This window comes from Girardinichthys multiradiatus, chromosome 17 (genome assembly GCF_021462225.1).
Source record: "Girardinichthys multiradiatus isolate DD_20200921_A chromosome 17, DD_fGirMul_XY1, whole genome shotgun sequence".
In the NCBI taxonomy this organism is placed as follows: Eukaryota; Metazoa; Chordata; class Actinopteri; order Cyprinodontiformes; family Goodeidae; genus Girardinichthys; species Girardinichthys multiradiatus.
In genome coordinates, this window is record NC_061809.1 from 11,226,697 (window position 1) to 11,239,366 (window position 12,670).

The following is a 12,670-nucleotide window of genomic DNA, read 5'->3' on the forward strand; positions in this document are numbered from 1 at the left end:
GAATCTTTCACTTTCTTTATTTTTTATTTTTATTTTGCTAAAAAAAAAAAAAACAGTCCCAGCAATATTCTGTATATCTCCCCTTTTAAAAATAACACTACAGTAAAGTACAAAATGAAGTATATCAAAACTACCCGGTGCTACCCAGAGAAAATAGGCCATCATATAAAAAAAAATCTTCCAAGTCTACAACTACTAAAGAAATAAAAGAAGGTTACGCTAAAAGGCAAATATTCACCACAGAATGTGTCACTTCACACTCGCTCTGCACGTCTTTCTTCACATATAAAGTAATGCAAATACTTTACAATAAGTTAACAGAGGCACATTCTTTTACGACAACAGCAAAGCAAAGTTACAGTCAAGTGTTTTACTTAAAAAAGGAAAGAAAACACTCAACTTTTTTCTTTTTGTTTTTTGGCAATTTCTCATATAAAAAAAAAATCAAATGGCAAAAAACATCTGGGTAGCAACATTTTTGGTTTCTTTAGTACATTAGACTGTGTTATGAGCTTTAGAGACATATCGAGGGCCAAAAGTGGAGCAGTCCAATACATAATTTATGAAATACATATTTATAAGTTTGCAGATATTGATCTAATCATATTTGTTAAATAAAAACATTACAGATCAGTTCATCGTGAAATTAAGCTATCATTATGTCTTATCAAATGGATCACAACATTGATGAGTAAGACTGACAGATCAAATTAATTCATGTGCTGCAACACAGGAATTTAAATGAAATAATTACATATTTTAGATCATATAAACTGAACACAAATTTCTGACTGTTTTCAGAAGTTTTTAAATTTTATATTTCTTTACTGAACTTATTTATGTATCGAATTGAACTTTTGGCCCCCAACAGAGACAAACATACAGCATACAATGCAAATATAAATACTGTATTTATATGAACAAAAATATACCAAAACTATTTTCATACAAAAAATAAAAAAATGGAAGTTTACAATATAATAACTTAGAAAACAAACAAAAAAGGCTTTTATGGATTTTTGTTGTTTCTTCTTTTTTTTTTTTAAAAACAACACAAAAAACCATGACACTTTTCTAGTCTTTTTGATCATCCAAACAAAACAGCTCTTACTAAATACTAAAAAAAAACAACAGCTGTACAGTACTAATAGTATGTATGTCCAACAAATAAAAAATAAGTTAGTGTCAGGCAAATGTACATATTTACAGTTTAAATACAATGTAAGGGAACCGACATAGAAATGTGGGAATGACGTAAGCTTAATACATGTTCAATCAAATTTATGGGATTTGGTAAGGCGACCAAAACACACTAGATCAGTCGTTCACGATAAAAATGGCAGTGGAAGTGTTTTGATTCAGAGTGGAGAAGGCAAAAAAAAGGAGCCTCTGTCTTGCTGTCTCAGCACAGTCACAAGCCTGAAGAGGAAATGCAGACACATTCATTTCTGACACCACCTGTTACAGCAGGCGCCCGGTAAACATCAAAGTCTCCCGCAGAGACAGAAGGAGGGCGATGAGGAGTGTAGGGGGAACTTTTTGGTTAGTGGTCTTATCAGTCCACGTCGCTGAGGTCGCTCACTTGCTCGTCCTGCACCAGGTTTAGGTGGTTCATGGCCCGGCTGAAGGCGATCTGGACCGCCTTGCGGACGCTGGACGTGCGGCCTTCCATCATTTTGATCTTGTCGATGGTTTTGTCTACTCCGAGAGGAACCATCTTGGATCTAGGAAGCCACTGCCTGAAGAGGTAAAGCAAAAACAGGATCAAACCACAAGAATAGCAGCTAGTTATTGATGTTATCCCAACATTACTATCCTGATATTTTTCTCTTTAGAAAATTAACAAAGCACAAGACCTTTGTTATTTTTAAGCCTAAGCCTATGATGTTTTGCATTTGAAGTTTTATTGAAATAAATAAAGTTATCAACTAATATACTTTGGGGAAAATAAGTACTGAGCACATCTAGTTTTTCCCAGTAAATATTTCTTCGAATTGAGCTATTAAGATTCACACCAGATGTCAGAAAAAACCCAAGTAATCCACACACAAATCTAATTAGTCCATAAATTATGTATAACATACTGAAATGACACAATCAATAAGTACTGAACACGTGAAGAAAAAAGAGACATAAAAAACAGCACAGAAAGCCAAAAATAGCTGAAATCTGTCAGTATTTAGATAGCAATACTGCCCCCATTAGTGCCTGTTAGTATTTTGTGGTTTTGTCCCAAGTGATGGCCCATAAAAAGGTTTCCCATTAACAAGATATTGTACAAGCATCGTGTGATGCCACTGTTTCAAAACAGGAAACACAAGAGAACATGTTTTTTTTTTTAAGTAAGGCAGATTTGTGTTGATCTTCCTATGTCAGGATTACAAATAATAGGCTACTTGTCAAACTTGCCGACATAGTCAGTCAGAGCAAAGAGGGGTCTCCATAAGTATTAGACGCTAGTTACATACCATGGCCGTTTGGGAAGCATCCCAGAAAGATCCTCTTTTTCCCCTAACATCACAAGTGTAAACTTTCTGAATTAGCTAAACTCTACAAACACTTGTAGTGGAATTGTGTCCTCTGGTCAGATGAGACTAGTTTGTTCTGGTTTATATTGCAACGAATTCTCCAGATCAAGTGGAGGTTTACACCCACTGCTGCTGCTAAGTATGGTGATGGGCCTGTGATGCTGTGGGCCATGGGAAGGTTATTATTTTAGATAAACCCATATTACCTCTGCTAGAATATGGGTCATCAGAGAGTTTTTCAACAGGATAATGATCTAAAACATATGGCCCGATCGAGACAGAAATGGTTCCCAGACCTAAGTCCTATAGCAAACCTGCAGGATAAGCTGAAGGGAAGAGAATATAAGAGGAAACCCGACACCGGTTGATCTAGAAAGATCTAGTAACATGTTTTAAAACAAGCCTTCATCCATGTCCTATAAAAGGACATTGTAGAAATTAGTAATGAAAAATTGAATGTAGGATTTTTACCTGTCACTGAATACATTCTCAAATAAAAAGGTTCGATTTGTCCAAAATGTTCAGCATGAGACTAAAGCTGCTGCAATAGAAGACTGATTCATTCAAAGGCCTTTTACACATCTCTACCAGGGTTGCCAATAATCATGGAGCGTGCTGTACGTATGAAATTGCTTGGCATCCTTTCACAATGTTTTAATGGGAGCTGAGGTGAAAATATCAAGTGCCTCTCAAGGCGAAGCCATTTGTTTTCCCCTGACAACTGACGCTCTGCAGCCAGAGGAGAATAATGATCAGCTGACAGGGAGGTTGACAGGTTTACCCTTGTAGATGCTTGTGTCAGCCTAAATCACTCAGACGAACTGCGGCACCCACCAGCTGCGTTTGTTGTCGAAGAAGAGGACAAGATGGAGCTTCTCGTCGGCCTTGTACTGCATCTGCTCGCCGATGCGCAGCACGTCCATGGGGGGAATGGGGATGGACACCCCATTGTGCTGGCAGCCGACGCGTGGCATGTGGGGGTCTACAATCTGTTCATAGCGGGGAGGGGGAGACGCAGGGGGTCACATGCATGTGGTTGCAAGGCCATCATGTGGCCACACAGTCAAATCTGCTAACACAAACAATCCTATGCACACTAGTAGTTTCTGCCAACGGGACTCCTTATTTGTCTTCTAAGGCAGACATTAAATAGTTGATTTACACTGCAGTGCCATCTAGTGGACAAACAGAACACTTTCTCAAGCCACATGAAGAATACGTTTACAATATGGTTTCAGTGAATCCTGAAAATGAAGGTGACATTTAAATAGAGTTAAAAAACCATCAGGCAGTGTCTGCATCGCATACTCACCAAGGCAGGGTAGGAAGGGTATCCACTACATTTGGCCCAGACTAGCTTGAGGGGTTCCAGTGCAACTGTTGCAGCACTAGCTGGCATCCAAATATTGCTGTTGCCAACCTCTACAGAAGTGGGAACAACACCAGACAAGTTATACACAAAAACACTTTCTCAAAGTTGGATGGAAAATGAACTTGAGAAAGGTACAGAGGGACTAATACTTGAATTTGCCAGAATTTCAGTGTTTAATTAGCCAAATAAGGGCTTGAGATCAGACAGGAGCATCCAGATGCAGACTGGTTTCATGCCACTATGGCAGGCGGAGAATAAAAACTTACTGGTCACCGCCAAAACTCAAAAGCCCCTGGCTTGTAGCTGATGTTTATTTCAAACCTTGTGATTTATGCATGAATTAAAACCAGATGTCTGCAGGTTTTATCGCATTAAGTCTTTAGAATTTTATTTAACACACAGATAACTTAGTGTTATCCGCAGACTTTAGGGATACTGCAAATCTATTTAGTCCATTATGCACTGAATACTGCAAAAGTATCCCCCTTAAACTTCTCTACCTTCTGTCGCATGAAAACTACAACCTTCAGTGTATTTTATTGGGATTTTATATGATGGACCAAAACAAAATAGTGCCCAATTTTGAAGCACAAGGAAAATGATACAGAACAATGGCTGCAGCCACAGCTACGATGAAATGGGTTAGATCAAAGCATATTTGCATCTAAGGATGGTCTAGTCAAAGTCCAGAACTAAATCTAATTGGGAACTGTTGCAAGTCCTAAAAATGTATGTTTACAGATGACACATGATCACATGATATCCCAACTCTGGAGTTCATGCTTGCTTGTGGCTGCAACATGTCAACTTGAAAAGGTTCACGGGGTAGCAATACAAGGCAATTAGTATACTATCTGAAACCAATATACAACCTAGACATTTAATTTGAGATGTTTGAGATCCCACAAATCTGAAAATATTGAAAGAATAAGCATCAATGTACTTTTCATCAAAACCCAGATTTCGTTTATACCAGCTTTTGAGAGAAAAGCAACCATGTATTCACGATATGATTCTTAAACCTTTCAACCATGTTCTTACCTGCAGCAATTCGTGCAGCTTTTGCAAAGTTCCCCGACTCAATGCAGGCGATGAGCTCGCTCTTATCATCCACAGTGTTTCTTCTGACCAAAGCCGGTTTCCCCTTTCCACATTTTGGAAGACTGAGGATGGTGCTGTGAGCAAAACATTAACACACACACACATTAGAAGAACGTAACTTGGACAAAACCTAAAAGGCCAGCCTCAGAGGATTTACTTTATGGGAAAAGGAAAAGCTGGCTAGCTTGGATTACCTGGCGCTTCCCTGTAGACTGCTGCATGAAGATATGGAGGACTCGGACGCACAGCGCCGTCGCAGCTCCACTGGTCTGCTGCTCCTGCGCGTTTTTTCTAGTTCCTTCTCCTCATCTATCTCCAGAAAACCTCTCGACAGGCCTGGGAGGAGCCAGAGCAAGATTCCAAAGCCAATCTCAAAAGAATATCACTGAACCAAAAGTTGCACTCTGTATCAGACCAACTCCTGTTAGACTACATGGGAATATTCTGTAAGCAAAAGAAAGATTTTTTGCATATGTTTTACCAGTGTCAAGTCTTTTTCCAGGAGACGCTCCCTCCTCTTTATGCTCAGCCTCCCCTCCTTCCACCTCCTTGCTTCTGCGGTCACTGTGCTTCCTCTTCTTGCTGTGAAGCAGCGTCTCCAGCCGGGGTATGACGACCGACAGGAAAGACTTGGAGCCCAGCTGGGAGCCGTCTTTACTTTCCCCCTCCTGGTCGCTTGATTTTCCGTCGGCTCCATCGCAGCACTCCTCGTCTTCGTTCTCAGGTGGCCTGTGCGTGCCAGCGGTCTTCGACTTGTGAAAGACGACAGCCGTCCGGTGGTTGGCCATGTCCGTGAGCTCTCCGAGGGTGGACGTGGCCAGCCCGCCCACTTCGCCGTCCAACAGAGAACTCTGAAGGGAGTGGCCGTTGAGGCGTGGAGCAGAGGACAGCAGGTCTGCTGCTTCTCCATCCACCTTCAATCGCTTGCTGTGAGTCTTTTCCTCGCAGTCCGGGGCTTCGTCAATTGGTTTGAGGGTAGGGGGTTCGGAATCTGCTTCCGAGCGGAGTAGGGGGGGTATAGCGTCCGGTGGCTCCAATTTTGGAGGAAGAGACTTGTCTCCTGTGAAGGGGACATTATAAAAGCCCAGTTCAGTGGAGAAAGTTTGATCTTACAGCCAGAATTACTTATCTCCATTTAATTTCCATCAAGGAAAGGTATCCCCACAGCATGATGCTGCCACCGCCATGTTTCACCGTGGAAAAAGAGAAAAGAAAGCGGAGGTTTTTATGTCACCAGTCACACCTTTTCTCTGCTCCTGCAGCTTTAGCACCACCATCATTGGCTTGAAAACCTCAAACTTCTGTGTGGCTCACTGATCTGGAACAACAACTTTATAGAAGCCTCTGAACAACTCAAGCTTAAAGTGAAGCCACCCTTTACAACAAAAAAGATCAATGCAGGCGGGTTTTATTTTAACACAGTTCGGCGTTGTTGTTTTTTTCTAAATCTGCCAACAGCTTTTTATGAAAACAAATGGAAACATACTGCTCTCCTGAAATGTATTTTCCCCGTTCTATTTTTACAGCCTGCTGAACAAAACACACATTCATCACCGCACTCTCATACGTACTGCAACCTCTGCACCATTTTGAGGAAAACTTACTGAACACAGAAGGATTATGCTCAGATTCCTATATTTTGATTTCTGGCAGGGAAGTCCAAGGCCAGCCTTAGGCACTAATTATAATTATTATATAATATTATTAATTGTTATTAAAAATGAGCCATGATATGACCTACAGGTCCTTCTCAAAATATTAGCATATTGTGGTAAAGTTCATTATTTTCCATAATGTCATGATGAAAATATAACATTCATATATTTTAGATTCATTGCACACTAACTGAAATATTTCAGGTCTTTTATTGTCTTAATACGGATGATTTTGGCATACAGCTCATGAAAACCCAAAATTCCTATCTCACAAAATTAGCATATTTCATCCGACCAATAAAAGAAAAGTGTTTTTAATACAAAAAACGTCAACCTTCAAATAATCATGTACAGTTATGCACTCAATACTTGGTCGGGAATCCTTTTGCAGAAATGACTGCTTCAATGCGGCGTGGCATGGAGGCAATCAGCCTGTGGCACTGCTGAGGTCTTATGGAGGCCCAGGATGCTTCGATAGCGGCCTTTAGCTCATCCAGAGTGTTGGGTCTTGAGTCTCTCAACGTTCTCTTCACAATATCCCACAGATTCTCTATGGGGTTCAGGTCAGGAGAGTTGGCAGGCCAATTGAGCACAGTGATACCATGGTCAGTAAACCATTTACCAGTGGTTTTGGCACTGTGAGCAGGTGCCAGGTTGTGCTGAAAAATGAAATCTTCATCTCCATAAAGCTTTTCAGCAGATGGAAGCATGAAGTGCTCCAAAATCTCCTGATAGCTAGCTGCATTGACCCTGCCCTTGATAAAACACAGTGGATCAACACCAGCAGCTGACACGGCACCCCAGACCATCACTGACTGTGGGTACTTGACACTGGACTTCTGGCATTTTGGCATTTCCTTCTCCCCAGTCTTCCTCCAGACTCTGGCACCTTGATTTCCAAATGACATGCAGAATTTGCTTTCATCCGAAAAAAGTACTTTGGACCACTGAGCAACAGTCCAGTGCTGCTTCTCTGTAGCCCAGGTCAGGCGCTTCTGCCGCTGTTTCTGGTTCAAAAGTGTCTTGACCTGGGGAATGTGGCACCTGTAGCCCATTTCCTACACACGCCTGTGCACGGTGGCTCTGCATGTTTCTACTCCAGACTCAGTCCACTGCTTCCGCAGGTCCCCCAAGGTCTGGAATCGGCCCTTCTCCACAATCTTCCTCAGGGTCCGGTCACCTCTTCTCGTTGTGCAGCGTTTTCTGCCACACTTTTTCCTTCCCACAGACTTCCCACTGAGGTGCCTTGATACAGCACTCTGGGAACAGCCTATTCATTCAGAAATGTCTTTCTTTGTCTTACCCTCTTGCTTGAGGGTGTCAATAATGGCCTTCTGGACAGCAGTCAGGTCGGCAGTCTTACCCATGGATTGGGGTTTTGAGTGATGAACCAGGCTGGGAGTTTTAAAGGCCTCAGGAATCTTTTGCAGGTGTTTAGAGTTAACTTGTTGATTCAGATGATTAGGTTTATAGCTCGTTTAGAGACCCTTTTAATGATATGCTAATTTTGTGAGATAGGAATTTTGGGTTTTCATGAGCTGTATGCCAAAATCATCTGTATTAAGACAATAAAAGACCTGAAATATTTCAGTTAGCGTGCAATGAATCTAAAATATATGAATGTTAAATTTTCATCATGACATTATGGAAAATAATGAACTTTATCACAATATGCTAATATTTTGAGAAGGACCTGTATATTTTGTGGAGCTTGATCAAGTCCAATCTATGCACAAGTAATTTTAAACCAGCAACATTTAGTTCCTTTCAAAACTTCCATATATTTTGATGAGACTTTATGTGACAGACCAACAAGGTACAGTTATTTTTTATATTTTTTTTATAAATAAAAATCTAACAAATTAAAGCATAATATTGTTTTTAGCCCACTTTGCTCTGATACCCTTGAATAAAATCCAGTCCAATGGCCTAGTCAAACTTCAAGCCTATATCCCAAACAGAATCTGCTGCAAGACTTGACAAATTTCTTCCAATCTGACCTACACTGAACTATTCTGCAGAGAATAGACACGTGAAGGTGTAAAACCTGTCAAGACAAACCCATAAAACCTTGCAGCTGTTACGGAGATGAAAGGTCGTTCTGCAAAGTACTGGTTCATGGTGGCTGAACAAAAGCACACAGTGTGCTTTTTAGATTTTTATCTGTAAAAAGATACGGCATTGATGAGGTTTACTTGGTTCTGTCCTCTACTTGACTATGATCCTGACTGAAATAACCAGCACAAGCCAGATCATCTGTGAGGTTCAGCTTACATACAAGACTGTTTATTGGTTTACATTATTACATTCAGCTCCCACAAGGACACATTTCTTCTTCTAGGTGTCTTTTGTTGCTTTAAAGAGACATATCTAAATTATTAAAGCTGAACATTTGAATAACATCAGCTCGTCAAAAACAGGCAGAAACAATAACTGTCTCTAAGATAGCATTGTTTTCCCTGAGTTTCTTAATATTATACAGGTTCCATGTTTGTCCATATTAGTAAAATGAAAAATGTTGCATACCTTCATCATCTTGAAAATGCCCATTGGGCTGCAGTCTGTCATCTGTGGACCTCTCCAGCTCCGGAGGGGACGAAGCTGGTGCTGGTACGGAGGTGGAACTATGGTGGTAAGAGGGCAGAAGTTTCTTCAGGCTCATTTCACTGCGCACGTCATTGATGGTTTTTTTAAGCAGCTTCAGGCGCTTGCTACGGGAGGGACTGGACTTCATGGCACACGTCAGGTCGAACTTCTCCAGGAGATGCTGCAGCTGCTTGTCCAGAGGCAGATACTCTCGGTTGGCCGGCACCAGCAGACGGTCCACTGAGGATGGGAATAGGACACAAGATCACCAGAAGATTCATAATCATGGTCAGCGTTCCTATTTGTTTCGCTATCTGGTAGTATACTGATGTCCACTAAAACTGGGAGGACTTCAGGTTGTTGACATCACATCTAAGAGGCATGTTGTTGTAATTTGACTCTCACCGTCTTCCCAAGAAAACGACGCCGGCTCTTTGATCTCGGGAGCTTCTGACAAATGCATGCCGCTCTCCGCGTCGAAGCCGATCTTCTCCACATCCCGTCGGGCCTTCCTGAGCAGGACTCCGCCCTGGTCTCTGAGGCGAACCGCGGCCCGGTAAAAGTAGGTGTCCTTTGAGTTGTATTTCATGCAGTTGTCGACGATGAGGTTGAAGTCGGCCTCAAACTGATCTAGGTTGGTGTAGGCTTGGGTGTCAATACGCAGCCGAATGGTGGAGAAGTCCATCGGGTGTTTGATGTGGTCAAGGTAGTCTGGCACCTGCAGGGGGCATCAAATGATGGATAATTTGCAAAATATCACTGCATTTTAATAATAGAAAATGAAAGAAGAGTTTTAAAGAGTTCATGCTTGAGTTAAAAGCAACGCCCAACGTGGGGCTCGAACCCACGACCCTGAGATTAAGAGTCTCATGCTCTACCGACTGAGCTAGCCGGGCCTGACGTGAAATGTGCCCTGAGCTCTTTTTTTCGTACTGCCACAGGACCTGGGTCACAAGTGTCAGATTCCCCTTAGCAGGAAACAGCGTTGTGTAACTCGGTCTACACGGGCTTCATGACCCGAGTCTCTGAGATCAGAGTGAGACTGAAACCAGCAACTGGCTGACGGCTGCAGGCTGTGGTGTTCCACAACCTTCAAGACGACATCGCTTATTTTTAATGAGTCGAGTCAAAGACAATTAGGAATAAAAGGATAGTACAATTTTTTAAATAAAATACAGCTGATATACTTTTACTTCTTCTGCATTGCAGTTTAATACATAAAACCCTTTAAGGCCAAAGGTTAGTGATAAGGTGACAGGTTATTTTTCGCAGTTTAAATGTGACGGAGTTTGTCTTAACCGCAAAAACGCTGAACACACAAAGAACTTGAAGCAAGTGAGATGTTTCCCTTTTTTTATAAAGAACATTGTCATAAACTGAAAAATATTTAATTAATTGTACAATAACAATGAAAGTGTAAAATATTTTCATCAAATTCTGGAGGAAATCAAGTTGGGGAAATCTACAACAATGAAGCAATGAGGCAGCGCAGGATTCCACAGCATTTAAAACATCCGGGGTTTTCTACATTTGTTTCATGACGAAGTTCCAAACTTCTCAGGAATCAGTTTTCTGAAGTCCTTTTATTGCCCGTTTTTAAAAGTATAAATGCAAACATTAACAATGAATTTCTGTCAAATATTTCTACAGTGGTCAAGCTTTAAAGGTGGAACCTGAAAAAAAAATCCCAGACAGGATGAAAAAGATGGATGGATGGATGGACTGACTAATGGACAGAGGTATACAATGTAATATGGGTGAAAATCTGAAAATAGAAACATTTTTTCAACGGTTTTTCTTTTCTCCAATTATCCAAACTTGGAAAGCATATAAATAAAAACCTGGACTTTTTCAGCATCTGCAGGAACCCTGAAAATAAGAGAACATGTTCAAGCGTCTCTTGTAGATCACCTCATTGACATCAACAGGCTGGGTGAAGATCTTCGCCTGGTCTTTGGCCTGTAGCTGGTCCAAGAGTACACGGAGCAAAATGCTAAATGGTGTTAGCTGCATCTCCAGGATGGACTCATGTAGCTTAATCTACAACACAGTCATGAAGAAAACAAAGACAAATATAATTAAATAGCTAGAGGTTATAGTAAGGTAGTCAAAAATGTGCCCCAACTTGTTAATGTGTCTTCCTCTACCTCTTCCCTCTTTAGCTTCTCTCTCTTGCGAATGAGCTCCAGCAGCAGCCGAGCTCTCTCCAGGTCGTGTCGGAGGCGGTGCCATTCCTTCAGCTGTTCCTTCAGCGTTCTGCTTTCCTCCTCATTCTGCCTCTAAGGAGGTAAAAAAAACTAAGAAATTCAACAAATGCATGCACAACTTATGTTGAGTTAAATCAAAATGTTGACATGTTTTTTTTTCTGGCCATGTAACTCTAAAACACTGACCAGTTCCGGTTCGTTGTGGAATTTCTCTAAAGCACACAAAATCATACATGCAGGTAATATGTATAAGAGAAAAGCATACAAAAAAACATGTGAAAATAGATAAGTATGCAAATATGCACCATGTTTCTCAACACCTTGGCAAATGTTATCGCAAAGTACAAGGGGGTCGTACCGGTTGTGCGTTTTTCTGAGACTGCAGGCAAGTTTGAAGGCGTCTGATCAGAGGCAGCCCATTCCTGGATCGCCTTTTCAGTGTCCAATAATTTAGGACCAGTTCCACAAAAGCTCTCTTCTTCTGTATGGACACCTGGTTCAGAATGGTTTGTAGCCTTGACAAGCAAAAGGAAAATGTATTTGTTAGAGTTATTACCAGTGAGATAATACATGACAAAAGTATCCAGAACTACAGGTCCTTCTCAAAATATTAGCATATTGTGATAAAGTTCATTATTTTCCATAATGTCATGATGAAAATATAACATTCATATATTTTAGATTCATTGCACGCTAACTGAAATATTTCGGGTCTTTTATTGTCTTAATACGGATGATGTTGGCATACAGCTCATGAAAACCCAAAATTCCTATCTCACAAAATTAGCATATTTCATCCGACCAATAAAAGAAAAGTGTTTTTAATACAAAAAACGTCAACCTTCAAATAATCATGTACAGTTATGCACTCAATACTTGGTCGGGAATTCTTTTGCAGAAATGACTGCTTCAATGCGGCGTGGCATGGAGGCAATCAGCCTGTGGCACTGCTGAGGTCTTATGGAGGCCCAGGATGCTTCGATAGCGGCCTTTAGCTCATCCAGAGTGTTGGGTCTTGAGTCTCTCAACGTTCTCTTCACAATATCCCACAGATTCTCTATGGGGTTCAGGTCAGGAGAGTTGGCAGGCCAATTGAGCACAGTGATACCATGGTCAGTAAACCATTTACCAGTGGTTTTGGCACTGTGAGCAGGTGCCAGGTCGTGCTGAAAAATGAAATCTTCATCTCCATAAAGCTTTTCAACAGATGGAAGCATGAAG

The 12,670-nt window shown here is 41.1% G+C and overlaps 1 protein-coding gene and 1 non-coding gene across 4 annotated transcripts in view; both read right to left on the reverse strand.

Moving 5' to 3' along the window:
* brd1a (bromodomain containing 1a) overlaps positions 1-12,670 on the reverse strand; it is a 20,938-nt gene continuing 8,268 nt past the window's right edge. For 2 of the 3 annotated variants that reach the window (XM_047389403.1, XM_047389402.1), the window contains 11 exons: positions 11,808-11,964; positions 11,390-11,521; positions 11,154-11,282; positions 9,648-9,960; positions 9,183-9,482; positions 5,483-6,061; positions 5,196-5,337; positions 4,942-5,075; positions 3,841-3,950; positions 3,363-3,517; positions 1-1,739 (listed from right to left, as the gene is read on the reverse strand). In XM_047389403.1, the coding sequence (XP_047245359.1) occupies positions 1,556-1,739; positions 3,363-3,517; positions 3,841-3,950; positions 4,942-5,075; positions 5,196-5,337; positions 5,483-6,061; positions 9,183-9,482; positions 9,648-9,960; positions 11,154-11,282; positions 11,390-11,521; positions 11,808-11,964 (2,335 nt within the window). In that variant the 3' untranslated portion in view covers positions 1-1,555. Of the gene's footprint in view, positions 1,740-3,309; positions 3,518-3,840; positions 3,951-4,941; positions 5,076-5,195; positions 5,338-5,482; positions 6,062-9,182; positions 9,483-9,647; positions 9,961-11,153; positions 11,283-11,389; positions 11,522-11,807; positions 11,965-12,670 lie in introns of all 3 variants that reach the window. The other variant, XM_047389404.1, reaches the window with a different exon arrangement.
* On the reverse strand, positions 10,066-10,138 carry trnak-cuu. The gene has a single exon. It is a non-coding gene; the product is annotated as a tRNA-Lys (tRNA).